Source organism: Neovison vison, chromosome 11, assembly GCF_020171115.1.
Source record: "Neovison vison isolate M4711 chromosome 11, ASM_NN_V1, whole genome shotgun sequence".
Classification (NCBI taxonomy): domain Eukaryota; kingdom Metazoa; phylum Chordata; class Mammalia; order Carnivora; family Mustelidae; genus Neogale; species Neogale vison.
The window spans coordinates 190,068,675-190,092,588 of record NC_058101.1 but is presented as its reverse complement, the minus strand read 5'-3'; the positions used below and the strand labels follow the sequence as shown (position 1 = coordinate 190,092,588).

At 36.9% G+C, this 23,914-nt stretch overlaps 1 protein-coding gene across 5 annotated transcripts in view; it reads right to left on the bottom strand.

Moving 5' to 3' along the window:
- Positions 1–242: 242 nt before the first annotated feature.
- MSR1 (macrophage scavenger receptor 1) overlaps positions 243–23,914 on the bottom strand; it is an 82,498-nt gene continuing 58,826 nt past the window's right edge. For 4 of the 5 annotated variants that reach the window (XM_044225517.1, XM_044225516.1, XM_044225518.1 and 1 more), the window contains 2 exons: positions 11,461–11,649; positions 243–784 (listed from right to left, as the gene is read on the bottom strand). In XM_044225517.1, coding sequence (XP_044081452.1) covers positions 651–784; positions 11,461–11,649 — 323 coding nt within the window. In that variant the 3' untranslated portion in view covers positions 243–650. The remainder of the gene's footprint in view (positions 785–11,460; positions 11,650–23,914) is intronic. The other variant, XM_044225522.1, reaches the window with a different exon arrangement.

The window sequence follows — 23,914 nt, the reverse complement described above, 5'->3', positions numbered from 1 at the left end:
AACTGTCAATACATGATCATGTAAAATAATCATGTTGGTTTTCTTAATCATCATGTTATTATTGACCATGTGAAATCTGCTAAGTTTTTCATCATGCCCAGAATATATCATGAACAATGCTACCTAACAGCCAAGTTATTTACTGCACATGCAGAAATCATAATGGCCAGATAAAACGTTTCCTCAAAAAATGTGTAAGGTTAGAGATTTCACAAACTTGGCACAAAAGAACTCTTCCAATCTTCTCATTAAGAAACTGATTAAAGTCAATTAAATAGATTACAAAGAAGACAAAAATGACAAAAATTGTCATCCTGTGAAGAGATCAGTTAAAGTCAATGGCTGGAAGGTGTTTCCATTATCATTGGCATTTGTAATTGAGAAGCCTTAAACTTCAGTATATTCCATTCAATATATGTCATTATTAGAAATTCCATTTAGAAACCTAAAGAAATTGAAATGGTTCAAATGCAGATCTATAGCAAGCATGAAGGTGTCCAGTATGTTTATCCAGTGATTTTAAAATATTTCTTTTCTTTAGACAATATTCCTAATCTCTTAAATAGTCACTGAACTGATATTAATGGAGCAAGATAATAAAAGTATTTTTGCCACAATGATTTCACAAAGGTGAAAGAAAGTACGATACATTATAAAGTGCAAGTGACTCCAGCATCTTCAGCGTGTGAACAGCCTCTCACCCCCCACTGGCTAATTTTACAGTCTTCGATAGATGATTCTCTCCCAAAACAAAATACTTCATTCAGCCAAATTGGACCAGTACCTGCAAAAGTCAGATACAAATGCGTTGGTAAGTATGGTTTTCGGGTTTCTATCTAAGTAGGAAAAAACCATTATTTTATACACGAATTTAACAACAAAGGGTCAAATATCATCTATATACAAGTTCTCCGCTTTTTCTTAGGATTCAAAAATTAATATCCTGCCCCTGAAAACTTACATGTTCTGTCAGTGAATAAACTACTTAAGTACAAAGTAGTAAGAGCTGTAACAAAGGTACATACACAGCTCAGTGAAATCATAAATAAAACACTGAATGGTTTGAACAGACTGGTTTTGTTGTTAGAAATAAGAAAGGAAATAAGCTTTACAGATCATAGGCTTATGCCGTGACCTGATGGTCTGAGGGCATCTGTATGAGGCATTCTCTGAAATGTTACCATATACTAGAGTTCTTTTCTTGGTTTCCAGGGTTTTGCCATTTACATGCGTGGTTTACCAAATATATTATCTATTTTTATTTAAACTAAGACTAATAAAATGAGCAAAGGACTTACAAATTATCCTGAAAGAAGACCATAGATTATTAATTGCAGGCAAAGGTAGACAAAAACAAAATGGCAGAGCTAATGCTCTCTTTATCTTGAACTCTTCCACAGACACGTTAGAAGGGAAAATGGCTGTCAGCAGCAGGCTACCAGGGAGATACCAAGCTAACTAAATATGCAAACTTAACTGCCACTCTGAAGATAAGGACATTATTTTATCAATGAATACAAAAACAAGGGCATTTTGAAAGGCATCCAAGCATGCCCAAAAAAGTTCACTTTAAAAATAATGTTTGGAAGTATTTTTTCTGGTATTCTCTAATGATTTTCTGCATGTATCATATATAATAGTTCCCTTTTCTTTTACACTTAAGACAGTTAGAAATGGAACCTTTGAAAAACCTCTAAATGAAAGGGTGTATTGGGTTTTGTTAAATATATATCATGCAAACTTCCTGATGAGTTTTCGAGAATATTTCATGCCATCAAGAAACATGATTTAGCAGCTAAACTTCAAGAAACCCCTTAGCAAGACTGGTGGATGGTAAAGAAATATCTTAATCCTGTCAGCATAATCGATAATACATTTCTTCAATCTGGATCAATATGATGTTGAAAGGTTCTCTTTCGGTCACAGAGCTGTAGGAAACCTATTTAGAAATAACTTCAGCTCAGAAACAGACTTGTGTAGCTATGACACAATGCTAGATGAAGACTTTTTTTCCAAAGAGGCATGTATAACGGCACATATAATGACATTACTCTTGCTGAATTTTCAAGTATTCTGTGGATTCAGTAAGCAAGAATTTATGTACATGGCTGACAGTTGCATAATTATACAGTAGTATGTGCAGATATGAAAAAATTACAAATATTTTTATAACCACTATGTGGATAACATTTGGCCTAATCTTAAAAAAATGGACAGAGCTTTTCCATGTGTAAAAAAGAAGTTATTCCATATAGTGGGGGCAGCCTGAAAAGGCTTGATATATTACAAGAGTCAATGGTATCCTGGCATCTAGAACACAAAGTACATTCATGAGGGACAAGGACTCATAGGGAAGGCTGGCTAGAAAGCCAGGGCCGTGTTTTACAATATTCAGAATTTTATAATAAGTCACCAAAAGAAATTATGTCATCAGAGCTATATTTTAGAAATGTATGTCTGACAGAAATGTGGAAGTTGGATTAAAGAAAAAAAAATCTGTGAACTAGAAGGACATTTAACAGGATGCCTGTGGAGAGATTTCCTCTGAAGTCTCACGTTTTTATTTACTCTTAGAATTAGATAGGAAATTTGTAGTTCCACCTCTAAAATAAATTGTGCATTCACTTAATCTTTAGTAATTTGTTCCTTTACTAGAAAGATCCAAACATGGGACAAAATTATATTGAGGTTTATGCTACCAAAGTAATTAGGAACTTTGTATTGTTCATTTTATATAATGGTAATTAAATCACTCGTGTCCAAACAATGCTTCTACTAGAAAAGAAAGGTTTTCCCGGGCTTATTAATTATAAAAGTAGTAACCTGGACAGTGCAAGTATTTTTTGAAATGTTTATAATGGAGTGAGCCCTTTCTGGCTTGAAATTTTAAGGCAGATAAAAAGGAAAAGATCCGGGAAATATAATCTCAAAATCAGAAACCTTACAGGAATGCTGCTTTTATTAGGTATAGTAGCTTTTAGTAGGTATAACCCAGTCTCTTTTGTGTTTGTGTGTCTGTATGTGTTGAGTATATTTGTGCATGTGCTTCTCTTTAAATACATAAAGTCTATATAAAATTTTTGGGAGTCCCAAACAGTGACTCAAATTATAGCCAAATAATAATAATTGCACAAATGGTGACGCTCCTCCCACGTGGATGTAGAAGAGAGCACAGTGGGACATCTATAGACTGTACTTATTAGATGTACAAACATTTATAAATTGTACAAATAAACATAAGTAAAACTTTTGGTCAAAGAGGGGCTCGGTCATAACGGGGGACAAGAACAGTCAGGCTCTCTGGCAGGACACAGTGATGTTTTCACTCATTTTGTAGATCAAGTCATGGGATTTAGATCTCAGCAGCACAGAAGTCTTACAACTCAGGAACAGCGAATTAAGAACGAGAATCCTCCCAGGGGCCGTAGCACCAGCCGGGGCATCCCCATAGGGGCAGCAGAAGATAGATATTATTTAGTTGATCATTGTGCTGATGGGTGAACACAAATTTTTAGAAACAGCAGTAAAGGAATTTCTGAATGTCAGAATACCAAAGCTGTCGTCATAATAATGAGCATTTAAGCCCACTCTTTGAAGAATTAATGATGAGGCTGAAAACATTCAAAGTAACTTTTGATATGTTCTCTCATTGAATCCTCAAATCATCAAATCCTCAAATGACCTTCAAAACTTAAGGGCTTTCGGGGCGCCTGGGTGGCTCAGTGGGTTAAAGCCTCTGCCTTCGGCTCAGGTCATGATCTCACAGTCCTGGGATCGAGCCCCACATCGGGTTCTCTACTCAGCAGGGAGCCTGCTTCCTCCTCTCCCTCTCTCTGTGCCTGCCTCTCTGCCTACTTGTGATCTCTCTCTGTCAAATAAATAAATAAAATCTTAAAAAAAAAAAAAAAAATAAGGGCTTTCAAAGTGCCATTTTACTGTTGAGGAAAGGGAATCCCAGGGAGGATAAGTAATGGGCGGAGGGTCATGCAGCTAATACGGGATGGAGCCACCAGCCCCACCCCACGTCTGCCCTGAGCCAGTGCCTTTCATCAAGGATTCACACAATCCCCCTCCTTCTTAGATTCAATCATTCACCCAATCTGTTTTGGGCGAACAAAATCAAAATAAAAATCCATTCATCCTTGAACTGTGAAAGCTTCTGTTGGAGGTAGAGACAGCAACTGAGGTCACAGAGGTACTTAGCAGCAGAATTGCTACTTGGATCTAGAACCCCAGTGCCTTTTCCACCAAGAAACACCTGGATAAGATCAATACGCTGTGCGATTCTCCAAGTCTGGTCCTCAGCTGTGTGCAAAAGATTCCCAGGGAACACCCTAGGCCTTTTCACATATGATCTTTAAAATTTACATCTTCTAACGACCCTGTGAAATAATGGCAATTATCTCCACGTCACAGGTAAATAGTTAAACTGAGACTTGGGAAAAAAAAAATGTGTGCTTTTCTCCAAATAACAGAGAAAACAACCAAGAAACAGAACATGACGACATTTTAAAACTTGGTGCTATTCACTGACTACATAGAAGCCCGAACAGAGTTATAAAAATAATTTTCCAAGATTTGTTTTTATTTTTACATTAATACATTCAGGACTATTGAGCCTAAGGGAAAAATTTATTTAACATGCATTTTCCATCTCATTCCAAATTGTTTTCTGCGTTAAAAATTAATTCAAAGGTAGCCTAGTATTCATAAAATTTTACCTTCATGTAAACCTCAAAGATTAAAAAACAAGTTTGTTTTTATTTCTTTACATAATAACGATCTCTCAAGGATGTTAGGTATTGCTGCTTTCATTGTTATTTGCCTCTGAACTATCTTTCCAGTTTGTGGGAAACTATGCAAAATTGACGTGTACAGTTTAGATTTTTTTTTAAATTTTCTAATCCTATTTATGTATCATCCATGTGTTTATGTACCTGACCATGTACACATCTACAATTCTTTTTACAATTTGGAGGCTGGAGGGAGGGCACATTGACTGATTTTGTATTTCCAAAAGCACATAGCTATCAGTGTGTTGTCCACGACTCCTGGAATTTCACGAGGCTGGTTTGAGATGTCTGAGAATATGCTTGACCTGTGATACCATTTCCTCTTAATCTCTTTAAAAACAAACAAACAAACAAACAAAAGATACTGGTATCTATTTCAAGGATTTGAGTTTTTTTTTTTTTTTTTTTTAAGGATTTGAGATTTTTAAATCTGATCTTGAATAACACCACTTTTCTGGAGAAAAAAAAGTCATCATATTTTATACATTAGCCAGAAGGATGGTACAGTGATGAGATTTGAGATTAGCTGCTGAGTAGATAACATGAAGAGGCAGAAACCACTGTTGGTTAGAAGTCTGAATGAATTTTAATTAAATCTAGTCATGGCTTGGTGATTTGAATCTGTGTTACTTTTAAGATTTCTAGTTGGGAAGTGCTTTGTCATCAGCTTCCTCTTTGAGAGAAAAAAAGCTTTTTTTTTTTGTGAGTTTTTATTTTATTTTATTTTATTTTTTTTCAAAGATTTTATTTATTTATTTGACAGAGAGAGATCACAAGCAGGCAGAGAGGCAGGCAGAGAGAGAGGAGGAAGCAGGCTCCCTGCTGAGCAGAGAGCCCGATGCGGGCCTCGATCCCAGGACCCTGAGATCATGACCTGAGCCGAAGGCAGCGGCTTAACCCACTGAGCCACCTAGGCGCCCTTTTGTGAGTTTTTAAAACCAAAGGTAGAAACAATGGGAATCAGAATCGAGAATGGGTAAACTATAGTTCTATGTTCTAGTGTAGCAGTTCTTAGGAAGACATTGATTTTCCCTGTTTTAGCAATGAGGCAGAAGGAGGAGATGGGGTTGAAACAGCTATGAGATTTCATTTACCTTTAAAATTCTATAATTCTAAGATTTTAAAGAAGCAAGCTCTGTAGAAATCAAATTCTTAAGGATAAAGAACTTAGAAGGACATTCTGTTGAATGGAAAGACATAGGTTAAGGTGAGCATCTTGACCCCTCCCCCAAAACCACCATGATAGTTATCTAAATTTGGACAGGTCTTGGGACAGCTGTGTCAAGTTTACTTACAGAAATTTATCTGTGTAAATTGGGGCTATCATGTCTAGTTTCACAGGCACTGCGAACACAAAATGAGATCATATAGTATGCACTTGATTAACAATACTATTACATACTTAGTATTGTGTTTGTTACCATAAGTAACAAAACAGGTCCATAGAGTTTTTAAACATAAAACTTTTTAACCTAAAATTCACAAAAAAGTTAAAAACTCTATGGACTCCAAACCAGGTTCCTTAACACCCGACGCCTGAACATCTACATTTTAAATCTTTCGGTGTACAGGGAGCAGTCTGTAAGAATTTGAGTTCTGACCCATTCATATATTTTATATCTGACATTGCTTTTACTCCCATTCTCTGGAGGATAAGTTTGGAGGGACAGTTATATTTTTGATCTCCTTCTGTTTATTCTTGTATTTTTAAAACTTCCACTTTAGAAAATGGATTATGAAAGGGGTACCAATAGAAGGTGATGCTTGTGCTTAGAATTTTTTTTCTTTTTTTTCTTTTAAGATGTTATTTATTTATTTGACACAGATCACAAGTAGGCAGAGAGGCAGGCAGAGAGAGAGGAAGGGAAGCAGGCTGACTGCCAAGCAGAGAGCCCAATGTGGAGCTCGACCCCAGGACCCTGGGATCATAACCTTAGCCGAAGGCAGAGGCTTTAACCCACTGAGCCACCCAGGTGCCCTAGAATTTTCTTTTGTTTCTGCTTTCAAGTTTGGAGCTGCAGCACAACCTCCTGTAAACTCAGAAGATGAGCTCATCGCTCTGGGTCCAACTCCAACTTCCTGCCTCAGTGCGCAGTCTCTGACACAGCTGGAGGACACTGCTGTCCGATAGAGTTCACACAAGTTTGCTACCCAAGAGGTCACGGGGTCCAGAGACTAGAAAGCCTGCACAGGGAAAGAAACGACTCACTCTCCCTACCCTGACCCACCCCATGCCCTGACAAGCACCAGCAACCTCTCTGTGCTTCCTTAATTTTTAACCTTTTTTGTCTACTCAGGAAAAAGAAAGATTACATTCCACTGTATGCAAAAGGTGCATCCAAAGGAAAGAACCTATTTATAGGAGTGGGCTCTAAGCTTTATTCCTATAAATCATTTTGCTTGCAGCTGCAAAGTAATTGTTCTTAAAGCTCACAAGGATTATCTTTGGTAAGTCAGGTTTGCTATTTTAAAACCAGAAAGAGAAAGAGTAAGGGGGGGTTGGGGGAGGGATGGAGAAAACTATGTTCAGAAAATTGTGTTTTTTTCTTTAAGGGGAGAATAACACAAAGGGTATAAATTTAAACTTTTTCCCTCTTGTTTCAGTTCCAGTAATAACGTATATAATACAGTGTCAAACCGATTCTTCTTACTTTCCCAAGAGAACGACAAATAATTAAAACCTGAATGCAACTCTGTCATCCTTCCCCTACCCCTCCATTCATATTTCTAAGTTTCCTTTCTGGTCGCCATCCTGCGTTCAGAATTATCTTTTCTTTTCCTCCTGAGTGAAACTATAAATTAAGGTGGAGGAGTGAAAAAACAAGGAGGAGTTGAAACAGGTTCACATAAAAAGGTTGTTTGCCGTGACTAATCCCAAATCAGCTTGCAATAGAAGCCTGTTTCTGAAAATACAACATACAATGAAGCAGACAATGAAATTTATTTCTCAGGTTCTTTTACTTGTGAACAAATAGCCTCAGTTCTATTATGTCTCCCAGCTCATCTTGCCTTATTTATTATTTTAAAATTCTCATCATCATTCTTTAATTGTTTTGGGGTGGAACTCTACACAGAATTGACATCAGAGCAGGTCTGTCTTGAGTAGAGTAAGGACACTGTTGGGAGTCCCCATATGGGGCCCTTCTTCTGTTACACTTCTATAGAGTAGAAAATCACATTCACCTCTGTGACCATTGGAACATCACTGATGTCATAGACAACCTGACACTAATCTGACTATTTGACCTTTCAAAGAGGATGGCAAATACCCTTGGAGTTATATAGCAGGAGCTGTTGCCAGCAGTGATCTGTGCCCCATATCGAGCAGTGCTATGAGTCAGGCTTTGTGCTGGGTGCTTTCTATATGCCAACTCATTTAAGATTCAGAGTAAATCTTAGGTGGGTGTTATTATTCTTATTTTTTTGGGACCAAAATGGAACCTCTGAGACATAAATAGCAGAGCTAAGGTTTCATCTCATATCTCCTTAGTTTCAAAATTCTTAGGCTTTCCAATTCATTCCAGTAGGCACTTAAAAATGTGAAAGGAAAAACCAAATTCAGACATACCTGGTGGTTTCACTGTAATAAAACTCTAGTATAATGTATAGAATCACCAACTACCACAAATACCCAGTCTCACTAAAAATGGCCCCTCATCTTAGAGAAGCAGTCAGTTATCTAAAGAAAACTCGAGAGAACTGTCTTCACACAGCCAAATAAATAATTTCACATAAGATTAAACTCTACTGTTTCATTAATTATTTAAGTGGAAAACATTTTCTTCCAATAGTTCAGAATACTTTTTTTCCACCTCTTCTTATCAGTACTTGAGAACTGAAATCCCTAGAGATACAAACAGAAATGAATGAAGGCTGTGGGGAAAAAGATATTTTACTTCTGAGATGAGGCCTTAATGTTAATGCAAGCTTAAGCCAATCATCTCCATTTTGTGTACCACCTACGTTTGGAACTCAAGAGAAAACAGTTTGTGCACCCCCAATGTTTACAGCAGCATCATCAACAATAGCCAAATTATGGAAAGAGCTCAAATGTCCATCAACTGATGAATGGATAAAGAAGATGTGGGATATATATATATATATATATATATATATATATATATATATATATAGTGGAATATTATCAACCATCAGAAGGAATGAAATTTTGCCATTTGCAATGATGTGGATGGACTAGAGAGTATTATGCTAAGTGAAATAAGTCAGCCAGAGAAAGACATATACCATATAATTTCATTCATATGCAGAATGAAAGAAACCAAACAGATGAACACAGGAAAGGGGAAAAAAAAAGAGAGGGAGGCAAGCCATAAAAGACTCTTAACTATAGAGAAAAAACTGAGAATTGTTTGGAGGGAGGCATGTGGGGGATGGGCTAGATAAGTATGGGCATTAAGGAGGGCACTTTTTGGGATGAGCACTGGAGTGTTACATGTAAGTGATGAGTCACTAAATCCTACTCCTGAAACCAGTATCACACTATATGTTAACTAACTAGAATTTAAATAAAATTTTGAAACAACAGTAACAACAATGAAAAGAAAACAGCTTTGAAATCTAAGGCACTAAGCTTCATATTCAGTGAAGAAATGAAACTGGGGAACATCTTGTTTGCCATTCTTCCATAGATCATATTTTGCCAAACCTTATTAGTTTCCCCTTAATTAAGGTACATACGCTCTGATTTTGGTTTTTCCTTTTTAATAGATGAACGGTTTACTTCAAGATATAAGAGATTAATAAACAGCAATATGGGGCTTGTTTTGTAAAGATACAAAATTAAATGTCAACTCTTTGGATAAAGTAAGCTATAAAACTAGTCATCTTGATGAAAGTTTTTTTTAGGATAGTTTTCTTTTTTTGGATTGAGCTATTTAGCTCATGCTGATTACATTATCTGAACAAATGGCAAACAATATTTCACTTTGTCTACATAGGTACATCCTAATAACTCATCCACATGTTGTTATTCCTAAAACTGAAGAATTTTAGCCATCTACCAGGAGAGTAAGTCAGCATCGATGAAAATTGTATGTCATCTATTTGCAACATGGCTCTTCACTTCATAGATGCTAATAGTCATTTGAGACGTTTTAGATGATTAAGTATTTGAAATAAAAATTCCAAACATCTATTTAGTTGTAGCAAATAACAGATCTTTTCTATTTCCTTTGTTTCTTCTATTCAAACCTATAAGGGACAAATAAAAAACTGGGCCAGGGGCTGAAATTCTCACCATCACTACTCTCTTTTGTCTTATCTCACTTCTTCATAGGAGGCTAAATGATATTTCTGACTTCCAAAGACTTTGGAACCGGGATCTTTGCTTTAATTTACCTTTTAAATCTGATACAGTGAGTTCATTTAGGTAAAGGAACAAAGATATAACTGTGAACTTTCATTAGTACTATTCACCTGTTTAGCACAATGCTGACCCATAGTCATAGCTTAACATTACTTAATATCTTTTATGGGTTTAAGAAATCTGTCTTATACTGTTTCAGTTTTTTGATATGATTTGACACATTGCCCTATTTTATCACTATAGACAAAATAGCAGCAACACCAGATAATCTTATCTCTATAATTTTGCACACAATTTCTTCTTGCCCATATCTGTCTAAAACAACACTTATAAAATCAACAGGGCCAATTTTTTTTTTTTTTTTTGGTCAACATCAACTTCAGAGAAGCCAATTATTTATTTATCAGATTTGGACAGTGGAACAAATAAGTAAAAAATATTGACTTTAAAAGTCTAATTTATACGGTTACTTTTTCTAATCTCTTTGTCATTTAGGATTGAAGCACTTGTATGTTTAATTATGCATAAAGCCTATATTGTAAGGTACCTGTTTAGAAAAAAAAATTAGACAAAAAAATGTCACGAGTATACATTCAAATCTGTCCTCTGCAAATTTTCTTCCCAGCTCTCTAATACATTTATAGGTTATTGAGCCATCCAGGTAAAAATACACAAATGCATGCAACAAAAGGATTATTCAATGTTTTATCAACCTCAAATAGAGGGGAAAGTAACTTTTCTCTTCCCGTATTTCTCACCATGTCTTAAAGGATTTGGAGAAATCATAAATAGTAGGTATGCAGAACCATGTAATGGCTTCCTTCTCTTTCATGGTTCCTCACGGTCCTTTCAGAACACAGGTGCTCCACCAGGCACCAAGGATAGCTCTCATTGCTGTGAGATACAATCAGGAGATAAAAGAACAAGCTGATGCCCTCCTCTCCAGTCACACAGAAGAGAGAACGTGAGTGAGCACATGGGATTGCTCAGATGCCCACAAAACCCAGATGTGTCCAGTGAGATTCCCAGGATTGTCTGTGGTTCACTTGTCACTATTTCTCCTGTTCTACTTTACCAGTCTTTCTGTTTTCCTCATGTTAGTGTTCTCCACCTAACCAGATGAGTCTAAATAAAATTTAAACATTAAAGATTGCCTGATAGCATATGTCATTTAAAAAATATCTTTCTTTTCATTTCTGCCTTCTAGGAAAAGCCATTCAAAAAACTCCTATGTAGGATTTTTCTTCCTATTTTGTATGTTGCTGCTGCTACTTTATTCTATATATTAGAGAATGCCTACATTTCATTTAAATATGTGTGTGTGTGTGTCTTTTTAATTACCTTGTCCAAAGTGAGCTCCTTTATGCACAGTTTGAACACCTTGGTATCCCAAACTCCTACAGATGACCTGTCCACCTCGCAGTTCCCAGTGGTCGTCACAAACTGTGCCCCACTGGCCATTGTGGAAAATCTCCACTCTGCCCTCATGAGGGACTCTACCGTCAACCAGTCGTACTGTCTTAAATGGAGCTGTAACATAAACAAGTGGTGGTTAATTATATATAAATATTGTTTTATAATATTTTAAAAAATTAACATTTTTTCCAGTAAGTTGAACTATGGAAATAAATATTAAACTTTCTAGCACCACCTGTTGGTAAAGAGTTTAATTACAAGTATTGCATTAGTCAAAACTGAAGAATAAAATCTATTCTCTGTTTCAACATTTATGAGTTACATATAAAATTTATATAAGTTATAGATAGGAGAAAACATCAAATATTACATTCCAATGACTTTAAACTTCAATAGCTACACGTTTGTTAATATCCTGTAGACTTTTCATACTATTTTGGAAAATTTATATAACGAATTGATTTATTTTCTTCCACACTAACACACAAACTGGAACACGAAATCCAGGGACTTTTTGATATAGGAGGTTGAGGAGAAGATATTTTATAATACTATAAACACAAAAATAGATAACCAAACATCCTATCTTTTACCAAGAGAATCAAGATAACCATAGTGACGATATTTATTACTTTGGATATTTTGAGAAATCACTAAAGCAATAAATGCTGTGAAGAAATATACCAAGTTTGTAATTATAAAAATAATTTTGTTCTTCAATGTTTAGTCAATCTGCTGTATACAATAAACTTTTATACAATTTTGATCATGTGCAATTTTAAATATGAAATGACTCCTATTTTAAAAAATATATATGAACCTAGAGACAGAAGAATAAAAGTGTGTAATTAATATCAAAAAACTTGGAGAATCAAGCTTTCTTTCTTTTTTTAAAAAATATTTTATTTATTTATTTGACAGACAGAGATCCCAAGTAGTCAGAGAGGCAGGCAGAGAGAGGGAGGAAGCAAGCTCCCTGCTGAGCAGAGAGCCCAATGCCGGGCTAGATCCCAGAACCCTGAGATCATGACCTGAGCTGAAGGCAGAGGCTTACCCACTGAGCCACCCAGGCACCCCGAGAATCAAGCTTTCTTTAAAGAATTTTTTATTCTAGTAAGTATTTGTTTAAAAATCATTTGGCTGAAGAACAGAATGAAAGGTAGAAACAAAATGTTTTTTAAAAATTAAGATAGTGCCAAATAAAAATAACAGTATTCTCACATAATCATAAAAAGCCAATGAATAAGTGCAGTTCTATTTATATCTTTCCAAATAGAAGTTTGAGAAACACTGTAGTATAAAAAAACAAGCTATAACTATCAACAAAAATATCCCTCCAATGTGAAAATGGAGCATTAGAAAATGAGTTTACAAAGTTCAATTAATTCAAGACATATCCAGTAACTTTTTTTTTCTAACTGGAATAAATTTTGTTAAAACCGTAATCTAGTAACAAGAAAAGAAAATCAGCCATTTCCTATGACAAAACTGACTGAACCATACAGAAACATAAAAAGCTAACATGTTAATATGTAGTATTACAATTATAATTATTTTCTTGATTCTTCCAAAATAGAATTCAGTGCAAAATACTGAACTAATGTAATCATGCCTAAGTGCATAAGCCATTCCTTACTTAATAAAATGAGTATAAAACATTCTTAAAAGGAAAATAATTTGTTATTACAGTACTCAAACTTTCAATTACCAGGTAAAATACCCATGTGACCCAATCATTCACTATAATTGGCTAAGAAAGTAGGAAACAATTACCCAGGAGTGGATTGTTTGAAGTTTTAAAATATTATAGTCATGTAGTATTAACTAGTGCTACCCCCAAACGTTTGTTTCTACAAAAGTCAAATATAGCCAAGCATATGTTTATCATGACGCTGTGACAAAACACACATCATATTCAAACATTTGATTATATGAGATTGATGGTCTTATCAACCAAATAACTCAGTGAAAGCGTTCTCAGTGTGCATTCCTTATCTCTCAAAATGTTATTAAGAAGCCTGGCATCTCCTGGGACAGTAGGTCTCAAACTTTGTTATCTGTCTCAGTCTGTTTACGCTTTAACAGAATACCACAGGCTGGTTGGCTTGGCTTGAACAACAGACATTTATTTCTCACAGTTCTAGAGCCTGGAAGTCCAAAACCAAGATGGTGGCATATTTGGTGGCCAGCTTCTTGGACTGTAGACAGTTAACACATTTCTAGAGTAAGAGTGGGGAGTCATTTCCTTGTTGAAGGTGAATTTTGAGCAAAGACAGTAAGTCTAGACCATAAAAGATATTTTAGTAATCTTAGTGTATTTATGCAATACTAATTATAAATGTGTTTAGATCTTTGTTCTTTTCTAGATCTGTGACTTCAGAGAATATCAAAAGCAAAAAACCAAGAGTCGAATAATCTGGATTTTAGTTCAGATTTCTGTGACCTTATTAAACCATGTAACCACCCTAAGACCAAATTTTCAACTGTTAAAAAGAGAAAATGATTATTTGCCGTTAGTTATGTGTTCTTAGTTAATGCACAAAACTCTGTGCCAGGTATTTTCCTGGGTTCCAGGAATTATATGAATAAAACATGTATCCTGCCTTTAGGATTTTTGAGGTCATTGTGGAAATTAGAAGAAACAGTACATTTTAAATTTTTTATTTATTAATTTTAAAAGTTTATTTAAGGAATCTCTGCAACCAACATGGGACTTGAACTCACCACCCTGAGATCAAGATTACCTGCTTTTCTGACTAAGCCGCCAGGCACCCTGAAATAGTTCATTCTTTAAAATGGCTTATGAATATATGTTCTTAATTTTACAAGTTAAAAACATTTTGAGGTTTATGTTTTGTGATGAAAGCACTGGCATAAATATTATCTGTGATATTAATTACTTAATTCATGAAAAAAATTTGTTTTACTAATTTCCTTTCTAATGCTTATCCTTCTCAAAAAGTTCTCAACCAACTGGGATAATTTTCTGCAGATAGACAAAACATACTCTCTAATTTTAGATGTGCGTTTGAGCTTTATTTCTAAACATGAGTTTGTTTATTATTTTGAAGATACCCTCCTATACCAGTAATGAGTCAACTAGGGTCCAGGGGCCAATTACAGCCTTCTGTTTTGTAAATAAGGCTTCTGCACAGCAAAGGAAACAGTCAACAAAACAAAGAGGCCACCCACAGAATGGGAGAAGATATTTGCAAATGACAGTACAGACAAAAGCTTGATATCCAGGATCTATAAAGAACTTCTTAAACTCAACACGCACAAAACAGATAATCATGTCCAAAAATGGGCAGAAGACATGAACAGACACTTCTCCAATGAAGACATACAAATGGCTATCAGACACATGAAAAAATGTTCATCATCATTAGCCATCAGGGAAATTTAAATTAAAATCACATTGAGATACCACCTTACACCAGTTAGAATGGCCAAAATTAGCAAGACAGGAAACAACGTGTGTTGGAGAGGATGTGGAGAAAGGGGAACCCTCTTCCACTGTTGGTGGGAATGCAAGTTGGTGCAGCCACTTTGGAGAACAGTGTGGAGATTCCTCAAGAAATTAAAAATAGAGCTTCCCTATGACCCTGCAATTGCACTACTGGCTATTTACCCCAAAGATACGGATGGAGTGAAAAGAAGGGCCATCTGTACCCCAATGTTTATAGCAGCAATGGCCATGGTCGCCAAACTGTGGAAAGAACCAAGATGCCCTTCAACGGAGGAATGGATAAGGAAGATGTGGTCCATATACACTATGGAGTATTATGCCTCCATCAGAAAGTATGAATACCCAACTTTTGTAGCAGCATGGACGGTACTGGAAGAGATTATGCTGAGTCAAATAAGTCAAGCAGAGAGAGTTAATTATCATTATCAACTGGTTTCACTTATTTGTGGAGCATAACAAATAACATGGAGGACATGGGGAGATGGAGAGGAGAAGGGAGTTGGGGGAAAATGGAAGGGGAGATGAAGCATGAGAGACTATAGACTCTGAAAAACAATCTGAGGGTTTTGAAAGGGCAGGGGCTGGGAGGTTGGGGGAGCCTGGTGGTGGATATTATGATTGCATGGAGCACTGGGTGTGGTGCATAAACAATGAATTCTGTTACACCGAAAAGAAATAAATAATTTTTAAAAAAGATTTTATTGGAATGCAGCCATGCCCATTAGTTTACATAGTGCCTAATGCTGCTATTAGGCTACAAGAGGAGAGGTGAATAGTTGTGACTGAGACCTTCTGGCATGAACAACAGAAATATCTACTGTCTTGTATGCAGAAAAAGCTGGCCAACCCCTGTTATAGGGGAACATACAATATGCAGGCTAGAATGACAGAGGACTTTTTTTTTTTTTTTTAAAGATTTTTTATTTATCTGACAGACAGAGATCACAAGTAGGCAGAGAGGCAGACAGAGAGAGAGGGAGGAAGCAGGCTCCCTGCCAAGCAGAAAGCCCGATGTGGGGCTCCATCCCAGGACCCTGGGACCATGATCTGAGCCAAAGGCAGGGGCTTTAACCCACTGAGACACCCAGGCATCCCTGACAGAGGATTTCTGTAGGGATACTCCTGCCAGGGATCCTGGAGCAAAGTATATCATGACTCATCGCTGCTTTCCTCTCCAGTCTGACTGTGAACCCCTCCATCCCTGCACTTCTTGCTCCTTTTATTTCGGTTATATAACTGATTATATTTCCCAGATAACCCTATTCTCCCATATTTCTGGGGCTTTGATCCCCCTCTGGAATGCTCACCTACCTTCCCAGGGTTTGGATAGGGTTCCCTCTTCCAACTTCCATAGCACTCCTGACCCACCAGAGTGCTGTACACTTGTTAATTTCCTCCACAAAATTAAGATCTTTACAGTTAACATTTCAGCACCTGACAGAACACAGGTTTTCGCTTAGGAATCCATGAAGAGTTATGGTATGGTATGTATGTATGTATGAATGTATGAAAGAAAGAGAAAAAGAAAGAAAGAGAAAGAAAAGAAAGAAAAGGAAAAAAAGAAAGGAAGAAAGAAAGAAAGAAAGAAAGAATGAATGAATGAATGAATGAATCACTGTGAGCTCTTCCTGATATGTAAACTGCATTGCCTGAGTGGATTAAGTTGGTAAACATTTAAAATATCAAACAACAGAAAACAGAGAATCCAGTATTTCACAAGTCTCTACAAGGAATACTGTTTCTATGTAGAGAAGCAATAAGGGAGAATCATAAAGGAAAAACTGGTTTAACAGAGCTAAACATGAATCCCATTATGGGGGAAAAACCAATGTGACTACTGAGAGCACCCCCCAGGAGGAGGGATGATCAGAAGCCTTATACATTCTAAAATGGTTTTGCAGGTTCAGAGGATTTATTTCTTATTGGCAGACTAATGTTAAATAGAATCTTGGGACTAAATGTCAATTCAATTTACAATGAGAAATGTAATTGCCTCAAAAACTGAAATATTTGTATCTGTTTGACAAGGCCATTTTCTCCCCATGGGCAATCTGCATAGGAAGTCACATTTCAATCAGTGAATTATTGGCTTAATTAATTTATTAATTTACAGTGAGACACAGCAGTGAGGTTTTGCCTCTGGGACCGACCAACACTGTTTGGTTAACACATTTTTCCTTATATATGTTAATACATTCAATCAGGTGAGGTGATTTGACATATCTCTACTCTGATTCACTATAGTTTCATTTTCTACAAGCAATCTCACTCGTCTTATATCCCAGCTCTGAAGGGAAGATAGGTACTGATCATTGCTGTGTATTCTTAAAAGTCTGTATATAAAATGAAAACTATATAAAATATTTATTATAGTAATAGTTTATTCATATTTCTATGAATTTAAGATACCAAAAGAAAAATATGTAACAGAGCAGATAATTTACAAAAGGTTTTGTAATTTAATCTGAAGAAAAAATTCCAAATATAAAAGTTAACAATTTTGGAGGTTATTTTTGCTTTGTTTACTGTAAGCTTATTTTTTAAAATATTTATTTATTTATTTACTTGACAGAGGGAGAGAGAGAGAGAGAGAGAGAGAGCACAAGCTAGGGAAGCAGTAGGCAGAGGGAAAAGAGACTCCCCGCTGGGCAGGGCTCAGGACTTGATCCCAGGACCTTAGAATCACAATCTGAGACAAAGGCAGATGCTTAATTCACCAAGCCACCCAGGTGCCCCTAAAAATAACCCTTGAGGAGTTTAGTTATTTCAACTATTATCATATCATTTACCTCATGGTCATGGTTTCTTTTTTCTTATCATTTATTGGAATTAGGATTTAGGGTTAAAGTTATTACAGTGGTATTTATTATATTTGTGTTCCAACTGTTAATACATTATAAAAAAAATCTGATTGTGGTTTAACCTGGAAGTCCTCACAATGTGGCTAAATTCCTCTAGAAAGGGAGGTATTTAGGTATGAAAGAAAGGCACAACCCTGGGTATCAGATGTTTGGAGAAGTGGAGTTAAATTTCTCTGGAAAATTATCGTAACAGATTTTGAATCTTACTCCAGAAGTCAAAGGAGACAAATGTTTTGGAAATCCCTTGAGAGAGCAGAAAACAAGGTAGATGGAGAGAGTCTCAGTGGAGAGCCAGTAGGCAGTGGAGAGAATGAAAATGTCCAGTGAGGAAATTTGAGGTCTAAGCTGGCTGGGAATTTCAAGACAGTGAAGTCGGAGGTTGAACTTTACACTGTAGACTGTTCTGCTTACATTTTTCCATTACAACTAAACCTTCAGTAAAATCCTCTTAGATCCCCAGGTAGAGGGGCTAGGGTACTTCCTCAACTGAAGGGAGAGATGTGGAGCTCATTGTATAATGAGTGGTGTGGAAAGAAAGCAACCACCAAAGATCCTAGGTTATTAGGTTTCTAAGGCAACTGTAACAAATGATCACATTGTGTGACTGAAAGCAGCAAATTTAGGGGTGCATGGGTGGGCTCAGGTCATGATCTCAAGGTCCTGGGATAGAACCCTGCATCGGGCTCCCTGCTCACTAAGGATCTGCTTCTCCCTTTCCCTCTTCTTCCCCGCCTCTCAGGTGTATTTTCTTTCTCTTTCAAAAAAATAAAAAAAATATTAAAAACTAATGATAAAAATTCCCTCACAGTTCTGGAGGCCAGAAGTCTGAAATCAAGACATCCACTGGACCATGTTCCTTTTGAGGGACCAGGGAGAAATCCTTTCTACCATTTTCCTAGCTCCTCGTAGCTCCTGGCTTTTAGTGACATTTCTTGGCTTGTAACTACATCAGTCCAATCTCTGCCTCAGTCTTCTTCCTGTATCTGTGTGTCCTTCTCTTCTTGGAAGGACACTAGTCATTTGATTGAGGGCCCACCTGAATCCAATATGACCTCTTCTTAGCTTAATCGCACCTGCAAAGATGCTACTTCCAACTAAGGTCACATTCTGAGATTTCACATGGATATGAAATTTCCTGTATTTTCATCAGACTATTTTACACAGGAGGCACTTGAATTTGCCTTAGAACACGAGTTTGGCGCTCAGTTGTATTTCATTATTAAAGAATAAACTGAACCTCAAGATTTGGGGACTACAGAATAGCTGGGTAGTAAATATTTTGGCTAGACTGGAAACGAACAAAGTCCCTCATGATTACACTGAACACCCATAGTTGAACTGCTGAATAACTAAAATAAAGATTTAGAATCTGTTGCTTCAAAACACATGGTGCTAAACTCAGATGGTACTGGGTACATCTAACTTAATTATGAATATGAGTAAATTACTTCCATTGTATGAAAATTAGAAAGTAGCAGAAGGCTATTATTTCCTATATTTTATTTGTCAGTTCTTGAGGTGAATTATCAAATAAAACTTTAAGAGAATCTTGCTCAAAAAAAGTGGTAAATACTTAAGATGAACGAAGAACTTTGTGTTTAAAAGGAATACCTCCCTAGTTGTGCGGATCCCCACAAAGCAGTCATGGTGAAGGATAAGTTCATGTGGGGGAAAAAACAAACAAAAGGGAAAGGCTGAGTAAGCCAAGAGAAGCTGGCATGGTTGGGAGTGTAAGCTGTCCTCGGAGTATCCAGAGCCATAATGTTGCCTCTACTACTGGATTTCCAGACTGCCAATTAAACAGACATGTCTGCCTTTCAAAGACCAGACTGTGTTCTTCAAAGGACCGTGTGCATATATTAGGGTATTTATTATCATTTTAGAATAATTTTGTTATTAATACTTTATTTCTATGTAAGTCTTAGTTTTCAGAGTTACTTAGGAGAACTGTAAAAGCATTGACAAAGGGCAATTTTACTTACCTATTTTTAGACTGTTTACAGTTTTGTTCTTCACTTAAAACCATACAGCACAAAAATAAGCAATCCAGGAAGATACTGAACAGAGCTAATTTAGAACATGCACATCACTAATTGGCATAAATTACATTATCATTCTTTCTGAGTTCTGAAAAGGTAGGCCTCAGCCAGACCCTGGAAAGTTCCTGTGTCCCTCTTTATAATCTGTTATATCTGTTTTAATCTGACATTGATAGTAATTTATCCCACTTGATCCTTCACTTGCCTATTCATAAAATACTATAATAATACCTACCTCTGATGACTGACATTTCGAAAAATGTATTTTAGGCTAGAAAGTACTATAGAAAAATAGTGCCAGAATTATTAATTATATTTCATTCTGAATGTTATTCTCGGAAACCAAAATCATAGATTGTAGGGACTTTGAGGTGTGGATTTTGTAGAGAAAAATGTCTTAAATTCAGCCCAAGAAAAGTTAATCTGTCCAGTTGTTGGCAAGACTGACGACTCAGAACAGGTTCTTTGACTTTTCATGAGGAGAAAATTATTTTCTAAAATAATTTTGCCCCTTGAATTGGATCCGGAGGTAAATTAAAAGAAAATATACATTCTCCTTGGCCTTGGGTGCTGTATTTTGTTTACACTTGTAACTGTTCAGAGCTCTGAGATGTTATCAGGACAGCGTCACTGGGATCCATGGGAGACATTAGTGTATAAAGTCTCCACTCCACCGTCATTTGACAGGAAAGGCCTTAATTTCTGTCCAACAGCTGTGTCCACAGGTATTTAAACACAGACCACTTGATGCTTCAAAAAACCCAAAAATGGGTGGCTTCGCTCTCCTTCAGGAAACATTACTTCCATTTGCTTAGCTTATATTTTGGCTGTGTTAGTGTCATCAAAGTAGAAGAAGAAAAAATTATGGGATAGCAAATTTTATTTGGATAATAACAGAAAGAAAAGCAGAAAAAAAAAAAAACCCACTGTGAAGTGTGGGTTCTCAGGCTGAGGTACGAAGAGAGGGTCCCAGTGCTTATTCCCCAGAGAAGGGGCGTGGTCTGTACAGGAAACAGGATGCCAGGAGACCAGGGCCCTAGACTCAGTTGTGCTACAAACTTCCTTTATGACCTTAGACGATTTGTATTTCTTCATATGTTATGACATCTTTTGTAATCACCTTAGAACTTTTGTGTGAACTGTTTTGGTCCATGAATGTACTTTGAAGAGGTTTGAGAAAGAAAGTCAAGTTACAGGGCGTCTGGGTGGCTCAGCTGGTTGGGCGACTAGCTTCGGCTGAGGTCATGATCTTGGGAGTCCCAGGTTCTAGTCCCACATCAGGCTCCCTGCTCAGTGGGGAGTCTGCTTCTCCACCTGACCTTCCTCCGTTTTGTGCTCCCCCCCCCTCACTCTTGTCCTCTCAAATAAAAATCTTTTTATAAAAAAAGATGCAATATAATGTGATAGAGTTTAAAAATGAGATAAACCAAGATTCAGATTCCTCCCCATAAACACTAGCTGTGTGATTTTGCACAGATTACTTCATGTTCTAAATCCTCAGGGGGAAAAACAGCAGAGCGATGGGTTTCTTGTGAGGATGAAGTGAAGGAGACCACACAAAGTGCCCTGCAGAGCACCGGGCCCAAAAGGGTCACTCTTTGCACTGCAGACATTAGTGTTATTAGTGTTACTATTTCTTAAAAATTCAGATTTCTGGCCTACTGACTGGGAAAGGGTGATGGTAGCCCTAAAGTATCTCTCTAGTATTAAAGAAGAAATTTTCAACAACTTGTGCTTCGGAATTCCAAGGAGAGTTTTTGGAAATCACAACATACCGGTCCAAACCCAAGGCCCTGAAATAAGCATCTGTGTGTGTTGGGTCCAGCCATCGTATATGATAGAAGCCTTAGAGGTCGTTCTGATGCTCACCAGAGCCTGAGAACTACTGGGGGAATGATACAAGAACACAGTGCGGTTACTGAAGACAGTTCTAAACCTCTCGCATTATGGAGGAATTGACCTAATACGTTGCTGTCCGATAGGCACTCAGCACTTAACAAGAGTGCTATTGAACAGTATGTAATAGCAAAGTTAGGTTGGTCCACGTTTTCAGGACCTTTTCCCCTATACTCTGAGATTCTGAAGGGGGATCCTGTCCAAGCCATCACTTGCTATTGGCCCTACTTGGTTGGGTAGTGAGTGTGCCCCACTCTCTGAATACTTTGGCGTTTTCAAGGGAAAATTCAGTATCCAAACAGAGGCAACAAGAGTTCTTCTGAAGGAAAGAAGGTGGCATTCTTTCTTAGATGTGGCTAGATGTGAAGATTACACACTAGAGCAAAAGCCTAATCAACGATGAATTTATATATATATATATGTATATATATGTGTGTGTATATATGTATATATGTATATATGTATATATGTATATGTATACGTATATACATATATACACACACATACACACATATATACACAGAGGGAAAGAGAGAAAGAGAGAGAAAGGGAGAGAGATACTGAGTCTAAATGACTTAGTTTGAACTCCTGGATCCCACCATGCCTGAAGCAAAACCATCTCTTGGAATTCTTAATTACGTGAATCAATAGATTCTATGTCTTGACTAAGCAGGTTTTCATTTCTTTCTACTTAAAAAATTCTTACAGATACACAGATGGTAATTATTTGACAATAAATATTGAAGTGGGGCACCTGGGTGACTCAGTTAGTTGAGTGTCTGCCTTTGGGTCAGGTCATGATCCCAGGGTCCTGGGATAGAGCTCAGTGATGGGCTCTCTGCTCAGGGGGGAGCCTGCTTTTCCCTCTCCTACTCCCTAGCTTGTGCTCTGTCAAATAAATAAATGAAATCTTTAAATATAAATAAATAGGGGCGCCTGGGTGGCTCAGTGGGTTAAGCCTCTGTCTTCCGCTCAGGTCATGATCTCAGGGTCCTGAGATTGAGCCCTGCATCGGGCTCTCTGCTCAGCAAGGAGCCTGCTTCCTCCTCTCCCTCTGCCTGCTGCTCTGCCTACTTGTGATCTCTGTCTCTGTCAAATAAACAAATAAATAAAATCTTAAAAATATAAATAAATAAATGAATGAACATTAGAAGTAGCTTCCCAGGTCATTCGATTTCTCATTAATCTAATCACCATTGGTTAGTGTCTACTTAAACAGCATTAGCCTCACATTTTTTATAATTTTTTGGATTCCATAATGTAAAAGAACATCCCTGAAATGTGAAAACAAAATACTGACAACAAACAAACAAAAGTCAAATTGCTTTCATAACTACAAAAACAGCACAATGTCTCAAATTTATTTATGATACAATTTAGGCCTGGAGAACTGGTTGGCAGAAAGAGAGGCAGAGATGCCTGAAGCAGATCTTCCTCATTCTGAAAGTTCCAGGCCTGCGAAGCAAAGATTCCGACAGGACACTCCCCACAGACAGGGAGGCATAGCGGTTCTGGATCCTTCCTGTTACAGGCTGAATTATATCCCCCAAAATGCATCTGTGGAAGTCCTAATACCCAGGGCGACTGTATCTAGAGATAGCGCCTCTAAGGAAGTATGTTAAGGTTCCCTGAGGCCATTTGGGCGGGGCCCTAATCCAACAGGGCTAGTGTCCTGAGGGCACCTGGATCTTGGATTTCAACGTTCTGAACTCCTAGGGAATAGACTTGTGTTGTTTATGTCACCCAGTCTTTGGTCTGGCAGCCCCTAGCAGGCAAACACTCTTGTCTTTTTTTTTTAACTCTGTTTTGTATTTTTGACTAGTAGCAAACAAAATAAGAAATAGAGTACCTCAATGGGTATAAATTTGAAAGTACAGCTTTTTCTTTAATTCATAAATGAGAAACAAGCTTCCATCCCTGTTATGTCAGGATCTGAACATGGTAAAAAAAAAACAAAAAAAAAACAAAGAAAAACCAAAAAACCAAAAACAAAACCCAGAAAACTTCCTTTAACAAAAATATTCACTTTGTCACTGCAATGCCTACTTCAATGGCTTAGAAGTTCTAATTCTTATTTTTAAGATTTTATTTGACACAGAGAGAGAGAGAGAGAA